The sequence below is a fragment of the Musa acuminata genome, chromosome BXJ3-6 (assembly GCF_036884655.1).
Source record: "Musa acuminata AAA Group cultivar baxijiao chromosome BXJ3-6, Cavendish_Baxijiao_AAA, whole genome shotgun sequence".
Lineage (NCBI taxonomy): Eukaryota > Viridiplantae > Streptophyta > Magnoliopsida > Zingiberales > Musaceae > Musa > Musa acuminata.
The window spans coordinates 12,848,272-12,865,263 of NC_088354.1; the positions used below are offsets into that span (position 1 = coordinate 12,848,272).

The 16,992-nt window shown below is 38.8% G+C and overlaps 3 protein-coding genes and 2 non-coding genes across 5 annotated transcripts; all 5 read left to right on the forward strand.

The window, feature by feature from the left end:
• The first annotated feature begins 1,339 nt into the window (after positions 1 to 1,339).
• On the forward strand, positions 1,340 to 11,118 carry LOC103988060 (regulator of nonsense transcripts UPF3). The gene is made up of 12 exons (XM_009406569.3): positions 1,340 to 1,750; positions 2,938 to 3,044; positions 3,730 to 3,825; positions 3,946 to 4,044; positions 4,165 to 4,241; positions 6,021 to 6,128; positions 7,752 to 7,902; positions 8,782 to 8,852; positions 8,944 to 9,349; positions 9,441 to 9,562; positions 9,643 to 9,696; positions 10,425 to 11,118. The coding sequence occupies exons 1-11, from the start codon at positions 1,611 to 1,613 to the stop codon at positions 9,667 to 9,669; spliced, it is 1,404 nt and encodes a 467-aa protein (XP_009404844.1). The 5' UTR covers positions 1,340 to 1,610; the 3' UTR covers positions 9,670 to 9,696; positions 10,425 to 11,118.
• Positions 11,119 to 11,388: 270 nt separating this feature from the next.
• On the forward strand, positions 11,389 to 11,462 carry TRNAT-AGU (transfer RNA threonine (anticodon AGU)). Its single transcript has one exon. It is a non-coding gene; the product is annotated as a tRNA-Thr (tRNA).
• Positions 11,463 to 11,708: 246 nt separating this feature from the next.
• Positions 11,709 to 11,782, forward strand: TRNAT-AGU (transfer RNA threonine (anticodon AGU)). Its single transcript has one exon. It is a non-coding gene; the product is annotated as a tRNA-Thr (tRNA).
• Positions 11,783 to 11,827: 45 nt separating this feature from the next.
• On the forward strand, positions 11,828 to 12,902 carry LOC135641496 (uncharacterized). Its single transcript, XM_065156863.1, has 2 exons — positions 11,828 to 12,141; positions 12,236 to 12,902. The coding sequence occupies exons 1-2, from the start codon at positions 11,970 to 11,972 to the stop codon at positions 12,766 to 12,768; spliced, it is 705 nt and encodes a 234-aa protein (XP_065012935.1). The 5' UTR covers positions 11,828 to 11,969; the 3' UTR covers positions 12,769 to 12,902.
• Positions 12,903 to 13,030: 128 nt separating this feature from the next.
• On the forward strand, positions 13,031 to 16,506 carry LOC135641495 (pentatricopeptide repeat-containing protein At3g13880-like). Its single transcript, XM_065156862.1, has 2 exons — positions 13,031 to 14,999; positions 15,570 to 16,506. Exons 1-2 carry the CDS (start codon positions 13,249 to 13,251, stop codon positions 16,321 to 16,323), a joined length of 2,505 nt encoding a protein of 834 aa, XP_065012934.1. The 5' UTR covers positions 13,031 to 13,248; the 3' UTR covers positions 16,324 to 16,506.
• The last annotated feature ends 486 nt before the right edge of the window (positions 16,507 to 16,992 follow it).

Genomic DNA, 16,992 nt, shown 5'->3' on the forward strand with positions numbered 1-16,992 from the left:
CATCCACTAGAGGCCTTCCTTCAATAGGCGAAAGCCAATCACCTTTTACACCCCTCTTCTCCTTTTCACAGGTTTAGAAGACAACTCTTACAAGCACTTACACTCCTCTTACAGAATTCTAAACTTAGAGTGGAGGAGGGAATTTCTAAAAGATTGCAACAGCGTTTTCTCACTTTTGAATACTCTGTGCTTATGTATTTTAACCAGGGATGAGAGGGGTATTTATAGGCTTCAAGTTGATTCAAACTTAGAGCCTAAAACCTTCCCATCTTGGGTTCCTCGGGCACGGGCGGTGCCACCGCCTGCATTGGGTGGTACCATCGCCTAGTGTCAATCTGACACTGACAATGTCCTAGGGAGTACCACCGCCCAGGTCTAGCGGTACCACCACCTAGGGGGTAGTGCTGGGTGGTATCACTTCCTAGACTGGTAGTAACACAGCCTGGCACCCTGCTAGGGGCGGTACAACCGCCCAGACTGATGGTACCACCGCTTGACATAGTCTCGAAGATTGTTCCACAATAGTGAGACTTCTTGGGGCACTGTTTGGGCATCTTATTGGTCCCAACATAGTCCTTACATGGGCCTAGCTAGCCCCTAATTGGGTTGGCCCAAATCCAAACCCAATTATGTACTAACTACGGAATCTAAGACATAATATGAGCTAAACAAGTCCATAAGTCTATTCTTCCGACGAGCTTCTAGCAATCTTCCGATGAACTTCCGATGATCTCTCAGCAATATTCCGACGGACTCCCGGTAAGCTCCTAGACTTCACGACGATCTTCTTGGCGAATTTCAACGAGCTTCTCTAGCAAGCTCCTAGACTTCTCGGCTGGTTCTGCCAGAACTTCCAACGATTTTATATTTATTACATTTCAATTCATAGAATTTTAGTAATATTTTAACTTTTTTTGCATTATGTACGCTACCAAATTAAATTCTATAATGTTTCGTATGAAATGCACATTTAGCAAATCGCATTGGCATTATTGAGATGAAATTAGCACAAAAGGAAAAAAAAATTAATTATTCCTTCTTTGAAATTCACACAAGCTCCCGATAGGTGTCATCGAGATTCGTGCATAGACCTGGTTTGGTCGACCTGTATATGTATACGTATACGTAAGTTCCGGAACGCCGTGATGTCGATGTCTCACCGACCTATCTTCTGATCGGAAGCTGGCGTCAGATGTGGGCACCACCTGTTTCACTAGCACTATCCACTCACGGGACAGGTACTTTGACGAGTCACTGACAAGCAGTAAAAGAGCACTGCTCGATATGTTACTTGATGTTCGAGTGTACGCTAAGTTATGTACGCCGTCGTGTGCGCAACTCGCGTCCTTGATGTATGTTCCTCGCCTCTCTCTTCAGTCTTATTGGGTCGGTTTCTTGTGTCGCTCGCATCCTCTGGACGCTGATTCGAGACCTCAGATCGGAACCCTAATTCGGGGGCAAAAACCCTAACCATCCTCTCGATCGAATCCAGGGCAAGAGAAACGAATCTGCGGAGGATTCTTGTAGCGCCGACCGTGATTGTGGCGTTTCTGGGACATAGTTCTTGCGGAATTGTTGGGTCGGGGGTGGGGGTTTTGAGGGTGGAACACATGAAGGATCCCCCCGATCGGACGAAGGTTGTGATGCGGCACTTGCCGCCGGCGATCTCGCAGTCGGTGCTGATGGAGCAGATCGATGGCAGGTTCGCCGGCCGCTACGATTGGGTGTGCTTTCGTCCCGGGAAGAACAGGTAAAGGGGTTTTGCTACTATTTTAAACGACTTCGTTTTGGTTGTAGGTACTGTGGCTCCAATTGCCATGTAATTTGATAATTAGACGAGGTGATGTTGGTAGTTATACATAAGATCTTGGTTCACGGAATCTGCTTTATTGTTATTTCCAGTGTCTTACAGGAGGCCCTAACTTTGTAGTGCATTTGTTCAGGGGGGTTTGATCTTTATGTCTGCAGTAATTCTTTTGAAGAAATTTGAATTGGCATTGCACTTTTAGGTGATAAGTCCATTTGCTTGTTTCTCCCAATTAGCCGACCTATAAGATTCCATGATGTTTATGATCTTTTAGTGATCTACGCAAAGCCAGGCTGGAACTAACCAAGCAAAAATTCTTTGAAAAGTTTTATGGGTGTCTTTTAACTATTGATTTAGTTCACATGCTTCATATGGGATAATGATCATCAAGTGAACCATGAAATATGTATAGTAGATTTAGGGTCTGGATGAAAAATTGTTCATATATGTTTATGTTTCCTTTTTTGGGCAATAACTTATACTGTTAAATTTATTATTTCTTTCAGTTCCCAGTAGGATAAAAATGAATCCATTGGGAAGAAAACATCTGGGATGTTTTTGATTCTTTAATCCATTAAATGGCAGTAAATTTTTTTTGTCTTTTTATTCGTAATTGATTTCTTTAGTTTCATATATTTGTACTTCATTTTTTTTTTTTGCATACAGTTCTGGCTACTGCTTATTGGTTAATCTCTTTTCTGGCAGAACATTTTTGTGTTCCATGGCTTTTATCTAAAGAGTATAACTGAATATAAGAAATGTGTTTATTAACTTGTGACATTTCTCTTAAAATCTTCATGTTATATTTCTGTAGACACACTGCTCTTGTGGCAACTTTTCAAAATTCTATCGGATGTCATTTTGGGTTGTAAAATTGGTATATCGAGATCTATAGGTTATCTTCATTGTTTTAGTTGTCTGAATGCAATAAAATATAATATTAAGTAGCCATTGCCTGTGCTAATTGCAGCAACCATACATTCAGTAGATTTAGTAATTAGCATTCTTGGGCTGAGTGGCTGACTAAACTTGGATATGTACATTCAGATATTCTTTTGTACTCCTGTTTTTAATGTGTTCCTGATAGTTTTTTTTTCTTTCCTTTTAATGATATCCGTTCAATTCTGCAGCCAAAAGGACCAAATACATTCTCGAGCATATCTTAACTTCAATAACCCAGAAGATGTGGTTGAGTTTGCTGAGTTCTTTGATGGACACATTTTTGTCAACGAGAAGGGTATTTAACTTCATTTTGTTCTTATCACTTCTACTTAGTTTGAATCTCTATTTTATATTTTCTTGAAAGTTGTATTGTTTTAACATATTTATGCAAGTGGAAATGTGTTTTGGGATGCACAGAGTTGGTACACTTGACTTTCTCTCAAAGACCTGTTGGTTGTGTTGTCAGGAATTTCACATTACTTCAAGATCATGTAATAGGTTCTGTATTACATGTAGGAAATATGAGACCATGTTGAAATGAGTTTTTAGTTTTTGGTTTGGTGCTTTAGGTCATCTAAGGTCATGATTGACCACATCACTGCAGATTAGTTGATGAAGTCTTCAACAATTATGTTTTTGTGGGCAACTAGTGTGAGCATTTACTTAGCTTTTAGAGCATGCAGTATAAAATGCTTTAGCCTTAATCCTGCAAGTATTTCTCTCTTTCTAGCATTCAGTGTTTACTTGTACACTTAGTTTCTCAGAGGGCCTTTCTTTCCTCTTTTCTAAATTAAGATGCAAAAGCCTGATCTTGACATGTAAATCATTTCAAGAACAGTAAAGATTTTTGTAATAAGCTAGCTGTCTTGTGTCCTAATGTGATTCTGTATTAAGAACTGTTTAAGACTTTTCATGAATCTTGTCCATGTAATCTATGGTATAGTTTTTATATGAAGGATTTTTGAAAAATGTTATCCCAGGTGCCCAGTTTAAGGCTCTTGTAGAGTATGCACCTTCACAACAAGTTCCAAATATATGGTCAAAGAAGGATGGTCGAGAAGGGACTATATCTAAGGGTACACCTTTCTATCCATTTTCAATTTTTTTTTCATGTGAGTGTGAACTTGACATATTAGACTTATGTCCTTTAGTATTTTTTTGCTTTAATCACTAGCAGTTATTTGATGAATAACTAGATCCTGAATATATGGAGTTTCTTGAGCTTATATCAAAGCCGGTGGAACATCTTCCTAGTGCTGAGGTTCAGCTGGAGAGGAGGGAAGCTGAAAGAGCTGGTCAGTTCTAATATATGGATGATACCTTTTTCTAGGAAGTGCTAAATTAGGTAGCTCAGTGATACACTGAGCTCAAGAAATTAATAATTGCATTGACGAATTTATATTTCCATTCTATAGGTGCAAAGGAAACACCTATTGTAACACCTCTAATGGATTTTGTTCGACGAAAAAGAGCAGCTAAAGTTGGCGTTCAGGTACAATGTGAATCTTGTAGACTTACGACTTTGTTTAATCTTTTATCAATTAACATAGCTATTTGTCATACATTTCTGGTATCCAACATAAATAAGGAAACATTTTAAATGTGTTTTTGCCACAGGTGGCCCTTCTAAGTTGACCTGGTTTCCATATAACATTTTAAATCCAAGTCAGGCTGAAGTTACACGGAGACCAAACTGATCCAAACACTGTAGATATTCTACCTTGGATAAATTTGTGTTGAAGTTATGTCGTTTAATATTTTAACTTTAAAAAGTTGCTTCAGAATATGGTAGCAGCTAATAAGATATTGTGTATACTTAAAAAGAATAATTTTGAGTTGAGAATTGGCAATGCTAATTTGCACAAAACCTTGGTTCTAATAAAGAAATATGTAAAGTTAAATGGATTCTGTCCTTAATAAAGCATGATTCAATAGGTTGCATTTTGTTTTGAAGTGAAATTCTAGAGAGTGAGTTGAATTTAATTGTATTTTAGGGCATGATTACTAGTTAAATTTTGTTGTAGTGATGTTTTAAGTAAATAAGGCACGAACAGAAAGGAAAAACTGGATCAGAGTCACCCCACATTGTCTTATAAAAAAGCACATGACTACATTGAAAGGTTTTGGTTATGTCCAAAACCAAAATGTTATGTTTCACTGTTTCCTCAATGATGCACTGATGTAACTTCCAGCATTTCACAATAACAATTATTCCCTGTCAATCTTGTAAACCACTCATCAATCTGGACATCTGATCTTTGATCATTACTTTTTTTACATTTCTTGTTAACTATCTAACTTTTTGATTCTATGGCATGGTTGGTCTTGCAACATGATCTAACGCTTTGATTCGATGGCATGGTTGGTTTTGGAACTATCTTAGAAGATTTACCTTTATCACCTAAGTGGTACTTGCCTCTTAGATGCTGCAAGGGGATGCCATGGGGTGAAACCGCCATTGTGTCATCATGCATGCCTCAAGTTGTCTATGAGCAAGAATTGAGAATCCTGACAGGCTTTGTTTGGCACATTGGCAATTGAAATGGAAGAAATTATGGTACTCATAACACAAGCACCATGACATGTGATGCCATATAACTCATTGTCCACCTATGAAAAGAGGCAATATGTTATCGAGTTTCTTTTCTTTTGTGGAAAAAGCCGCATAACTTTGACTTGGGGTTGTAATGAGAAGTAATATTCCACTATATTATATAATTCTTTTTGGAAATAAAATGTTTAGTCCTTATGTTGATCATAAAAATAAAAAGATGTTGAAGATCTGTAGTTAATTGACTAATTGTGGACTTTATAACAGATATTTTGATTATGGAGTTGGTTATAGTATGATTCTTTGATACTTAGTTTTGTGATGCTATATATAGCATAATAATCAGTTACTAGTGGTGATTTCTATATGAATTTCAAGTAATCAATAACATGCTTTATCCTCATTAAAGCTTCAATTCTCATTGTTGTTACTAAAGTTACATGGCTACAAGTGATAGCTGCTTTTCAACAGTTGAGGAAATTGGACATGACTTTTACGAAGTGACAGTTTTGAACATCTAATTTATGTATCAAACTGAAAAGTGTGTGGGTATTTTAATTGGTTTATTTATATGAAGGTTTTATATGATGTGCACCAAAATTTCTGCTTGTTTGCTCTGCTGGGCTTTCAGATTGATTGCAAAATAAATTTATCGATACTTCATCCTTGGGTATAAGCTATCACTTTTATTGCAGACATTAAGATACTATTATTTTGCAGGGACTATCAAGTGGTCGTAAAGTCAACAGAAGAGGTTCAGGGGTTTCTTCTGGCAACTCAAGTTCTTCTAAAAGAGGCCCTCAGAAGCGCAAGGGCACTACTTCAACTGTATGCATTTCTTTAGTTTTCTATTATTTTTCAGTTTGAATTGATTTGAGGTGGTGCATGAATTTGAAGCTTTTTTTTTCTTGATGATGCTCATGTATTTTTTTACTTGTTTAGTCTGGAGCCTGTTCTGGTTATAACTATTTTCATAAAATATTAATTGGCGAGGAATCTAAGTTTCTTTAGCATTACTAACTGTTCTTTTGAATATCATTCTGAGTTCTTGTTTTTACTGCACCAGTTTGCTATGAAATGGTTACTTCTTTTTTATTTTCTGAATTGGTCTTATGTTATCACCGGTGTGTTTTTTAATTATTTATTGTGCTTTTCGTTCCCAGTTTAATGTCTTGTTTTCTGCTGATGTTTGATCTCCTCATTATGTAAATGATAAGCATACACTTCGTGGCATCCCTGTTCACCATTTAAGCAGTCTACACTTCCAATCTCTCTGGGCAATCATAAAGCAGCATCTTTTACAGATGAATCCACTTAACTGCTGTAATGTCATCTGTCAAAGGAAGCATAATTTATTTGTCCACAAGTATGTGCCTAAGTAGCAGTAGGTGTAGAAGTATTGACTAAATTGTTTACATGTTTTACCATTTTTGGTACATGATAAATGTTGTTTTCTTTTAAGATTTAGTACAATGAGGTTTCTAGACCTTTTACTAGGGTTTTTTTGTAAAGGGTGCTAATGCATGTAGGATAGAGAAGCAACTGTAAACTTGTGTTGATGAATTTGGACAATCTGGACAATGGATATCCCAGTTCTCACTACATTTTTTTCAAATTTAGTAGTTGCCTAAAGAAAATCTTTGTTAAGAATTACTTGAGGCTTCAAAAAATGGTAAAACCTTCTGTGGTCTGCCACACACACAAATCACAACAAAAAACCTGAGAATTGAAGAGTCCAAAATTCTTTATATGTTCTTTTCAATATTCTCCTTGGACAAAAATGGCTGAGTATACCTAATGCTGTCAATTCTAAAGCTAATAATCCTTTCTTGCTCACTACAAATCCATGGTAATATCTCTGACTGGCATTTTACATGATATGCTATTACACTACAACCAACCTGTGCCTTCAGTGCTTCCGCCAATTCAGGGAGTTCAATTTTGTGAAAATGAAACATGGAAGCTTTTATCAATGTTCTGCAATTGCTAGTTCATGGAGGTTAGGAGATGCCCAACTAAAGAAATTTTTTAAGTGTTCTTTGAGATTTCTGATGGTTGGCTTCTGTACAACAAAATGGTGGCCAAGTGCATGAGACTCCTTAAATTTTTGGTCTCAAGAGGGAAAATATACGCAACCTTTCTCCTACGAGTGGAAAACAAGGTTGTTAAACTCACCATCTGTGCCATAAGTTCGTGCAATCTTATGACCCAGATCAGGCCTGGTGAGTCGGGCTGGTTGCTGAACCAAAAAAAATGGTTGAATCACAATGTTCTCATGTATCTTATGTATCAATTGGATTATCACTTTTATTTCTTGATTTGAAAATGATTATAGTTGCTTCTGGGCATGGGCCATGGTCATAAAGCACCTAGAGACATCATTATGATGGGCCATCTTAAAAACCTTCTTTAATCTAGCAATGATGCTGATGTCGCTTTTTCTTTCTGCAGTATGTTCTAAGGAACAATATGAAAAAGGGGAGTGCCAAAGAAAAACCAACTTACATATTAATGTCGAGGAGAGAAGAGCAGCAGCCTCAAGTAGATAAATCTGTGTCTGTAGCTTCTGCAATGGGAAAAGAAGCTTTAGAAGATGAACTTGGTATGTTTTGTTCAATTCTCACTCTGTGAATATTGTTAATTCAAATATCATCTAATAGGTTTTTTGGCTGCCTGCTTTATTTTTCTGAATATGTTGATGTACTGTATTTTAGATAAGGCTTACCATACAATGCTTCAGTTAAGGTTGTTTGCAATTTTTTGGCTGTTTTTACAGGAAAATAGAACTGGCATTATAATATGTATGCTAGCATTATATTATCCTCTTCCCCTCTTTATCTCTTTTTCAATTCTTCTCCTCCTCCTGTCAGACCTCTACTCGGTGGCATGGAGGTATACTGAGACATGGTACACAATGGATTGGTATCTTTACCTGATCAAGATATGAAACATTTTATTTAATAACTATTGTTTTTCTCCATTTGTATGATCTCGAAGTAAATTGCTTCTTGTAAATTTAAAGATCATGCAACATGCCTATCCATGTTGCTGAAACTCTCATGGTTGAAGAATAATCAGCGAGATTCTGGAAGGCTTTAGACTATATTATTGAGGGTTTTGTTAAATTGTTTTTTCACAATAAGTTGGCTGTCTTCTGAAGATCAATTAATTAAGCTTACAACTTGCTTGTCACCCCTCTCTCTTCTTCTAGAACATCCTTATCCTGACTGTGGATATTCACTTGCATTTGTGCCCACTATTGCTGCCACAGCAGTATTAGGTTTTTGGAGTTCTAATTCATGGTTATCCTTTAGTTTCACTGATCAATTAATTAAGCTACAAAAGGGCATTCATGAATATCCACAGCAGTTCTGTGGATTTTTATGAATGCTTGTTCCAACTTCCAAGATGCTTTTTTCTCATATAACAGTATCACTGATTTCTTTTAACTAAGTAGCTGGATCTATTGGGACTTTTGTAGCTTCTGGAGCTGTTGAATGCGGAAAGAGCAAACTCATGCTGTTGAAAGGGAAAGAGAAAGAAGGTTCTGATGTAAGCAACTGATTGCTTTTGTGAATTATGTAACCTTTTTGGTATTCTAATCTTTGTAATTGTAGCTACTGCTTTTGATATTCTTGTCTAGCCATCTAGAGGAGTGCCGCAACGGCAGGTTTTTATGCCTTTAGTAAAAAGGTCACCAACTTCATCATCTACACACCAGGCAAGTGAAAGAATCACTAAACGCATGCTCTCAAGGGAAGGGCGTTCATATTTATCTGCATCCCATCCTGAGCTGCAAATACACGAGATAAATTCGAAGAAGGACAAGCGTCCACCTTTGCCTCCCAATGCAAGCTTAAATGTGAAGGATTATATATCACATAATCGATCACTTGATTCTGTTTCTGATGGTGATAGTAATTCACATGCTGCTGCCTATGAAAGGTCAATATGTCATGGAGATAGAAAATCTGACATGTCTTTTGTCAGAAGTGAGGACATGAAAATTCATAGAGGTGGACGAGTCAGTCTTTCTGCAGTGGAGAATGGTGAGTACCTGTCGCTTTACTGCAAACTAATTGAATGTTTTTGTGCGTTATTCTTTCTAATACATGACTGATTGTTTGCAAATGTATTTAGGTTATCATAGGCATGTTGGCCGTCGTGGATTAGCACGAGATATAAAGGAAGTGGATGGCTCTTTGAGTGTAACAGAGGGAAAGAATTCCAAGAGAGGATCCACTGGCTACAGTTCCCATGAGGTGAACTATGAGAAGATTGTATTTCTCAACTGCACCCTCCTTTCATACGATTGAATTTAATCTTCCTACATAATGTGCAGAGACAAGTATGGGTTCAGAAATCCTGATCTGATTCGTGAATTTTCTAATGAATGGTAAGATTATTTACCTGAAAATTTATATCAGATTTTTGTTACTTTTTGAGCATCAGTTGAATCCTACCAAATATTCAACTAAAACTTGACTTTGATATATATGAAAAATGGAGGCAAATTTTGATATATTGTTCCTGCATATAGCACAGGATTCCATAAGCTGCAATCTTAAATAATCATTTTGGCCTATTTAGCATCTTATGTTAGTATATCTAGCACCATACTCCTTGGCTGTTGTCTAAACCATAACCCTTATTTTTCAAATTTTGAGCCATTGTTTGTAAACTCAATTAGATTGCATTTTTATTGCTAAACAATAGTAACAACAAATGTCTCAACTATTTGGGGTCCACTATATTGAATTATGTTCAGAATAATATTCTTAGTTTAATTAATCAAATTTAAATCTATATTTGTAGTTCCTAATAATGTCTTTCTGGGTCTTCCTTTTTTTTCACCCCACTAAATACTATTTGTCTCATGTATTCTAACGACAACATTCATAGGTCTATGTTTATGCTATCTTTAACTATTCTTTTTCATTTTATCTTCACCAATGGAAATATATTCTTTTACCTTTTTTAGTGGCACATCCACCTCAACATTTTCATTTTATCGAATACAAACTTTTTGGGTATGCTACTTCTTAGCTGTCCAATACTTCATGTTTGGTTCCTTGTATTATTTCCACTATTTTCTGTGACCTATTTACTATGTTTTGACCGCAGGATACATGTATTGCTGTGGATTTGTCAAACTGCAGCAACATTTTGGCTGTGGAGCTCAGTCTACTCTCACTACTGGATCCTGTGAAGTGCATAACAGCAAACCCTCTTTAGGTAATGCTGCTTAAAGTATGCTATTGCCGAATTGTTCTCGCGAGGAATAACAGCTTCAACTAGATCAAAGGCGGCATGCTCAAAAGACGCTAGCAGGTGAAATAAATAAGCTAATGGGTCTGCAAGTTGCAAAGATGAATGGGGTGCTTGGATGGATGATTTCTTAGGTTGGAAATGGAAGATGTGTCTTTATCGCTCTGAACAGTTTTGGTTGGTTACCATGTTTTTGGCATGAAGACCTGAAAGTGTTGCAGAAGAACAAGGAAGCTTTCTTAGTCAATTGCTCTTGGTTAGAGAATTTAAAGAATACGTAAGGGGTCAGTGCGTTTATCTAGCTATTGTTTCATAGGTTGGAGAAGTCTTTTATGACATGGTGCCTATGTGATTTCTTGATTTGCAGAATGCTTATGTAATAGTAGGAAACCCCCTGTTCTAAGCACCGTGCCTTGTGTTTGTATTTAGTTGTTGATGAGATTGAGAGTGGTCAAAATGAGTTGATTGTGGTGGATTGCACTCTCGGAAAGGTCTGCGGATGAAATTACTGTTGACTTAAATATGAACACAGTTTTCATGTGTTGCCTTATTCTGTTCTTCTGATTACTCTATGATTCATTCTAACTATATTAACTTGCATCCTAGGTTTAATTTTATATGCTAATCGAAGCATTTCTTGACACGATACTGATTTCTATTGTTGTTTCGATTTTGATGATAGGTTTGTTTGGATGGCAATGAAGTTTGATCTGATACGCATGTGTGGTCACATTTATGCATCGGCCACCGTCAAGCTGTTATATGAGTTACGATTAAATACTTTTTTATATTATTTAATCACATAAATTTAAAATGTGAAGCTTTCATAGCTCAGTTGGTTAGAGCACCCGTTTAGTAAGCGGGAGGTCTTGAGTTCAAATCTCAATGAAAGCACTTCTTATTACTCTAAATTTTTTCGGTTCGCATCAGTTATCTCAGAAGAAAGAAGAATACATTTAACATAAATCTAGACATGTGAAGCTTGCATCTCTCAGTTGGTTAGAGCACCCATTTAGTAAGTGGGAGGTCTTGAGTTCAAATCTCAATGAAAGCACTTCTTATTACTCTAAATTTTTTCGGTTCGCATCAGTTATCTCAGAAGAAAGAAGAATATATTTAACATAAATCTAAACATGTGAAGCTTGCATAGCTCAGTTGGTTAGAGCACCCGTTTAGTAAGCGGGAGGTCTTGAGTTCAAATCTCAATGAAAGCAATTACTAGTTCTTTTTTTTTCGGTTCGCATGTGTTGGTTGCTCAACAAAATCTCAGGAGCGAGAAGAAGATGGAGATTGGTTGTCCGTGTCATGGTGAGGAGTTCATCAGCTTTTGGATAAGAATTGTATGTACCAAAACTGCTGCAGGTAAGCTCACAAGAGCTTGGGATATCGTCTTTTCTGTTCATGGCTTGCATGCTTGGTTCCACTTCCATCCTCCCGAGAAGGCATACAACAACGCCTGTAAGCCTCTTTGACTGGGGGAAGCGCCGGAAAGCAGAGGAGAAACCTCCACACAAGTACCATGACATCGATCTCCCCTTCTCTCGATCACTAGTGGCCAACACGCACCTGAGAGGTACCTACTTCTGATCTCGCTGCTTCCTTCCATGGACGCCAGCTATACACACCTCTCTCTCTCTCTCTCTCTCTCCCCCTGTTACATGGAACAGGTAGGGAGCTGAAATGCTGCTACAGGGCCTCCATCGACGGCTTCAGCGCCGTCGACTTCCACCGCTGCTGCGACTTCAAGGGCCCTTGTTTGGTGGTGGGCTACACCACCACGTCCTTCAAGTTCGGAGCATTCAACCCCGAGGGATACAGGAGCACCGACGACTACTACGACACTTTCGACGCCTTCCTCTTCTACTGGAAGGAGGCCGGTGGCTCTGCAGCAGCGGACGACCCGGTCACACTGCCCAAGGTCGGCGGCAGCGGCGCCGCTATTTTCGATTACGCGAGAGGCGGCCCGCAGTTCGGAGCTGACGGCCTACTCATCGGCCCGCCGCTTACGCCGGTGATGGGTGTCTTCACGGGGCCGGACGCAAGCTCCGGCGTCGGTGATCTGAGACAAGCCAAGTCCAGGTTGGGGCTGTCTTATGCGAAGAGGGAGGACGGGAAGGAGTCGGTGTTTGGAGACGTGCCTAAAGCGACACTTGTTGAGGTGCAGGTCTTCTGTTGCCCGCAGATTGCAAGCTTGTACTGAGTAGAAGCCTTCCAATAGCTAATTTGGCATGATTTGGTGGATAAAGTATATTGTAACACTAAGTAATCATGTGTAGTGCCATGAAAAGTATTAAGATCACAATAATGGAACACTGTGCTAAAATACCAAGCTTATGATCATGGTTTCATTGATTTAATCAAAAGAATTAGCAGTTGAATGATGATGATGATGATGAGGCCCCATTGAAGTGGGCCTCATCTAACTTGGGCCCATTCAAATAATAAGGGAAAGCCAATAGAAAGAGACCAAATCAACTGAGTGGTTATATTATGTTTCAGGTAGGCCATGAAGGTCATAGCTCTTCTCAGCCACAATGCATAGTCCCAAAGGTTGCAATCTTGTTGTGCCATTTTAGAGATCATCATTGTATTCATTACTTGAATTCCTTGATTGGTATCTAGTATTTATACTGATGGCTATAAATTCATAGTTCATGTATCCCAATAACCACCAAATTTTATGAGACCAGCACAGATGATAATAAGGCAGCATACTTGCAGATGCCTTGAAGGATTTCCCAAGCATGTTAGCTTATACAGATCACCCAAACAACACTTGTCCACCTTTTTCCCAACCCAAATCCAAATTCCCTCTCCACCCACACTGTCTCAACCCATGTACTCTGAACTCCTCCTATCTGCCACAAAATCCCTGTCTTTGATCCATGGGAAGGAAGTCCATGCCCACATTATCAAGGCCTGCTTCACACCTTGCATGTTTCTGCAGAACGTTCTCCTTAACATGTACTGCAAATGCGGCGACATGTCCCTTGCACAGCGCCTGTTTGACACAATGCCTACAAGAGATACCATCTCTTGGAATTCGCTTATTACTGGGTACTCTCAAGTTGGAGTGTGCCGCAAGTCCTTGGATGTTTTTAACGAGGCAAGGAGTGTGCAAACTAAGCTGGATCATTTCACCTATGCTAGTGCACTGAGTGTGTGCTCTCGAATTGGGGACCTGAAGATGGGGAAAGTGATTCACGGGATGGTTTTAGTTAGTGGATTTTATCAGCGTGTTTTCTTGACTAACTCACTTATTGATATGTACTCGAAATGTGGTGGGATCAGTGATGCGAGTCTTGTTTTTGATAGTTCAAGCGAATTGGATGATGTTTCTTGGAATTCTATGATCTCAGCCTATGTTCGGATTGGTTGGGATGAGGAGACACTCAGGAATTTTGCCAAGATGCACCGGTTGGGAATAAAGCCGAATCCATTTGCTCTTGGTGGTGTCTTCAAGTCTTGCTCAAGCCTTAGCAATTCAGTTATACTTGGGAAGATGGTTCATGGGTGTGTAATTAAAGTTGGTTTGGACTCCGATGTATTTGTGGGCAGTGCAATGATAGACTTGTATGCAAAGAATGGCCTCTTGAGTGAAGCAGTCATGGTCTTTAACTCCGTGCCTGATCCTAATGTTGTTGTGTTCAATTCCATGATTGCTGGGTTTTCCCGGTTGGAGACAGATGGAAATAATGAACATAATTATGAAGCCGTATGTCTCTTCTCCGAGATGCAAAGGAGAGGAATGAGATCTTCAAAGTTCACGTTCTCAAGTGTGCTGAGAGCTTGTAACTTCCCCCATGATTTTGAGCTGGGGAAGCAAATACATGGACAAATTTTCAAGAATAACCTCAAGCGTGATGAGTATATTGGAAGTGCACTAATTGAGATGTATTCGAGCTCAGGTTCCATTGAGGAAGGATTCAAATGTTTCCATTCTGTGCTTAAGCAAGACATTGTCACCTGGACATCCATGATATCTGGATGTATCCAGGTAGACCATTTTGAGTGGGCACTGAGCTTGTTTCATGATTTGTTGGGCATTGGCATAAAGCCTGACCACTTCACTTTATCATGTTTGATGAGTGCCTGTGCAAATTTAGCTGTGGCAAGGTCTGGAGAGCAGATCCAGTGTTATGCCATTAAAGTGGGATTTAATTGGTTCACCATTATAAATAACTCCCAGATATTTATGTATGCAAGGTCAGGAGATGTTGATGCTGCCAATCAGACATTTCAGGAGATGGAGAATCGTGATGTAGTGTCATGGTCTGCAATGATCTCAAGCCATGCACAACATGGTTGTGCAAGTGATGCTCTGATGCTTTTCAAGGAGATGGAAGGTTGCAAGGTTTCCCCAAACCATGTTACTTTGCTTGGTGTTCTTACTGCTTGTAGTCATGGAGGACTGGTTGATGAGGGACTCAGGTAATTCTGTTGCAACTGGAATTGAGATAAAAATTTTAAATCCATTTTTTCCCAAAACATAAACTCACGTAGGTATCGTCTAAGATTTCATACGTTGTATAGCAAGAGAGGGTTTGTAAAATCTAGATTTTCTCTAGATCTATTTCACCACTTGAAATAAGATTACATTCTATAGATGCGAAAGATGGTGGCTTTTGTGAGCCATGCAGCATCTAGAAAAGTAAACACAAGTAGATAACTTCTGTAGAGAAGCAGCACCAGTACCCCTAATGAGAGGAATAAGACTAGGATTATATCTTTTTCTAATTACCCCAAAAGAAACAACTCTATAAGAGTTGAATTCTTCAATTCTTTTTCCTATGCTTTTCCCAAAATACATTTTCTTAGTCAATAGATATGTGGTAAATACTATTGCCTGTCTTCAGGCAATATACTTCGCATTGACTAGGCTTTGTGCACAGACGTTTGCAAGAAATCTGATAAACATGTTTTTCTTGGGCGCTGACAAGGCTTTGTGCACAGAAGTTCTTCAGAATTCTGATAAACGTCTTTTCTATCTTATTTGGCCAGGTATTTCGAGCGCATGAAAGTAGATTACAACTTGTATCCAAATGCAAAGCATTGCGCCTGTATTGTTGACCTCCTCGGACGTGCTGGGAGGTTGGTTGATGCCGAGAAATTCATACTAGACTCATGTTTTCATGATGATCCTATCCTATGGAGGGCTCTGTTGGGTTCTTGCCGAGTTCACAAGGACACTGAAATGGGTACACATGCGGCAGAACGAATAATGGAGCTTGAGCCTCATGCCCCTGCCTCATATGTGCTACTTTACAATATGTACCTCGATGCAGGAAGGAAATCCTTTGCGATGAGGGCAAGAGATTTAATGAAAGAAAGAGGAGTGAAGAAGGAACCAGGTCTTAGCTGGATTGAGATTGGTGCATCGGTTCATTCTTTTGTGGCAGGTGATAATTCCCACCCTGAAAGTCACGCAATATACGATAAACTAGAAGAAATGCTGTCCAAAATAGAGAAGATGGGTTATATCAAGATGGAGGCTTTGGAGATCAATGGTTCCAGTCCAAAACAGAATGGAAGTTTTGTGAACCATCACAGTGAGAAGTTGGCAGTAGCACTTGGAATGATTCGTCTACCCCAGTTGGCGCCAATTCGTGTTATGAAGAACTTGAGGGTGTGTGTGGACTGTCACACAGCAATGAAATTGTTCTCAGAGAGTGAAAAGAGGGAGATTGTCCTCAGAGATCCTTTCCGGTTCCATCGGTTTAGAGGTGGCTTATGTTCTTGTGGGGACTACTGGTAATTATAATTGGTGCAACACCAGCAATGCCATTAAACTTCACTATGCCATTCTGGAAATCAACTGAACAGAAGGGAAGCCTAAAAAGCAAGGTGAAACATGCTGAGGGCATTTGTTGGTTCTGTGACTGTACATCTTATGGAGCAAAAGGAAAGTTGCTGTCCATAATTTAGTCAAATTTCAACATTTTCGATCTTTGCCCAAAGAAGAAAAGAAAAAGGAAGATGAACCAATGTAGGAACAAACAAGACAAGCAAATTCACCGGCAACCAGTCATTTTACCTCTTTGAAAGAAGCAATTTCTCTACAGTTTTGATCTTTAAGAGTACATTAACCACCATTAATTGCTGTGATCTGATCTACCAAATATTATTTTGCTCGCATGTCTTCTGCAGTTTACGACGCTGATCCATAACATTCAACGGTGATGTTTGTGACGATAACATGTAGAATGTCATTGTAACCATTTATCAAGCACCGAGTAAACACAGGTAAATCCATTCGTAAGGAATCAAATTGATTGATATTGTTGATCATTTTTCTAGCGGTGGGTCTTTTGTAGGGAATGATCCCACCGTAAAAATAACAGTTGATCTCCAAATTGATGTATACCGCATCTCCATGATTACGATCTGTCCAGAATTGAGTTTAGTCCCACATCGACAGGTAGGA

Bases quoted from the DNA above. Each gene is read 5' to 3' on its own strand.
- LOC103988060 (XM_009406569.3), top strand. From the start codon at position 1,611: ATGAAGGATCCCCCCGATCGGACGAAGGTTGTGATGCGGCACTTGCCG. The intron at 7,903-8,781 runs GTATGTTTTGTT...GGACTTTTGTAG, and splicing joins AGCTTTAGAAGATGAACTTG to CTTCTGGAGCTGTTGAATGC. The intron at 8,853-8,943 runs GTAAGCAACTGA...ATTCTTGTCTAG, and splicing joins AAGAGAAAGAAGGTTCTGAT to CCATCTAGAGGAGTGCCGCA.
- LOC135641496 (XM_065156863.1), top strand. From the start codon at position 11,970: ATGGCTTGCATGCTTGGTTCCACTTCCATCCTCCCGAGAAGGCATACA. The intron at 12,142-12,235 runs GTACCTACTTCT...TACATGGAACAG, and splicing joins GGCCAACACGCACCTGAGAG to GTAGGGAGCTGAAATGCTGC.
- LOC135641495 (XM_065156862.1), top strand. From the start codon at position 13,249: ATGAGACCAGCACAGATGATAATAAGGCAGCATACTTGCAGATGCCTT. The intron at 15,000-15,569 runs GTAATTCTGTTG...TTATTTGGCCAG, and splicing joins CTGGTTGATGAGGGACTCAG to GTATTTCGAGCGCATGAAAG.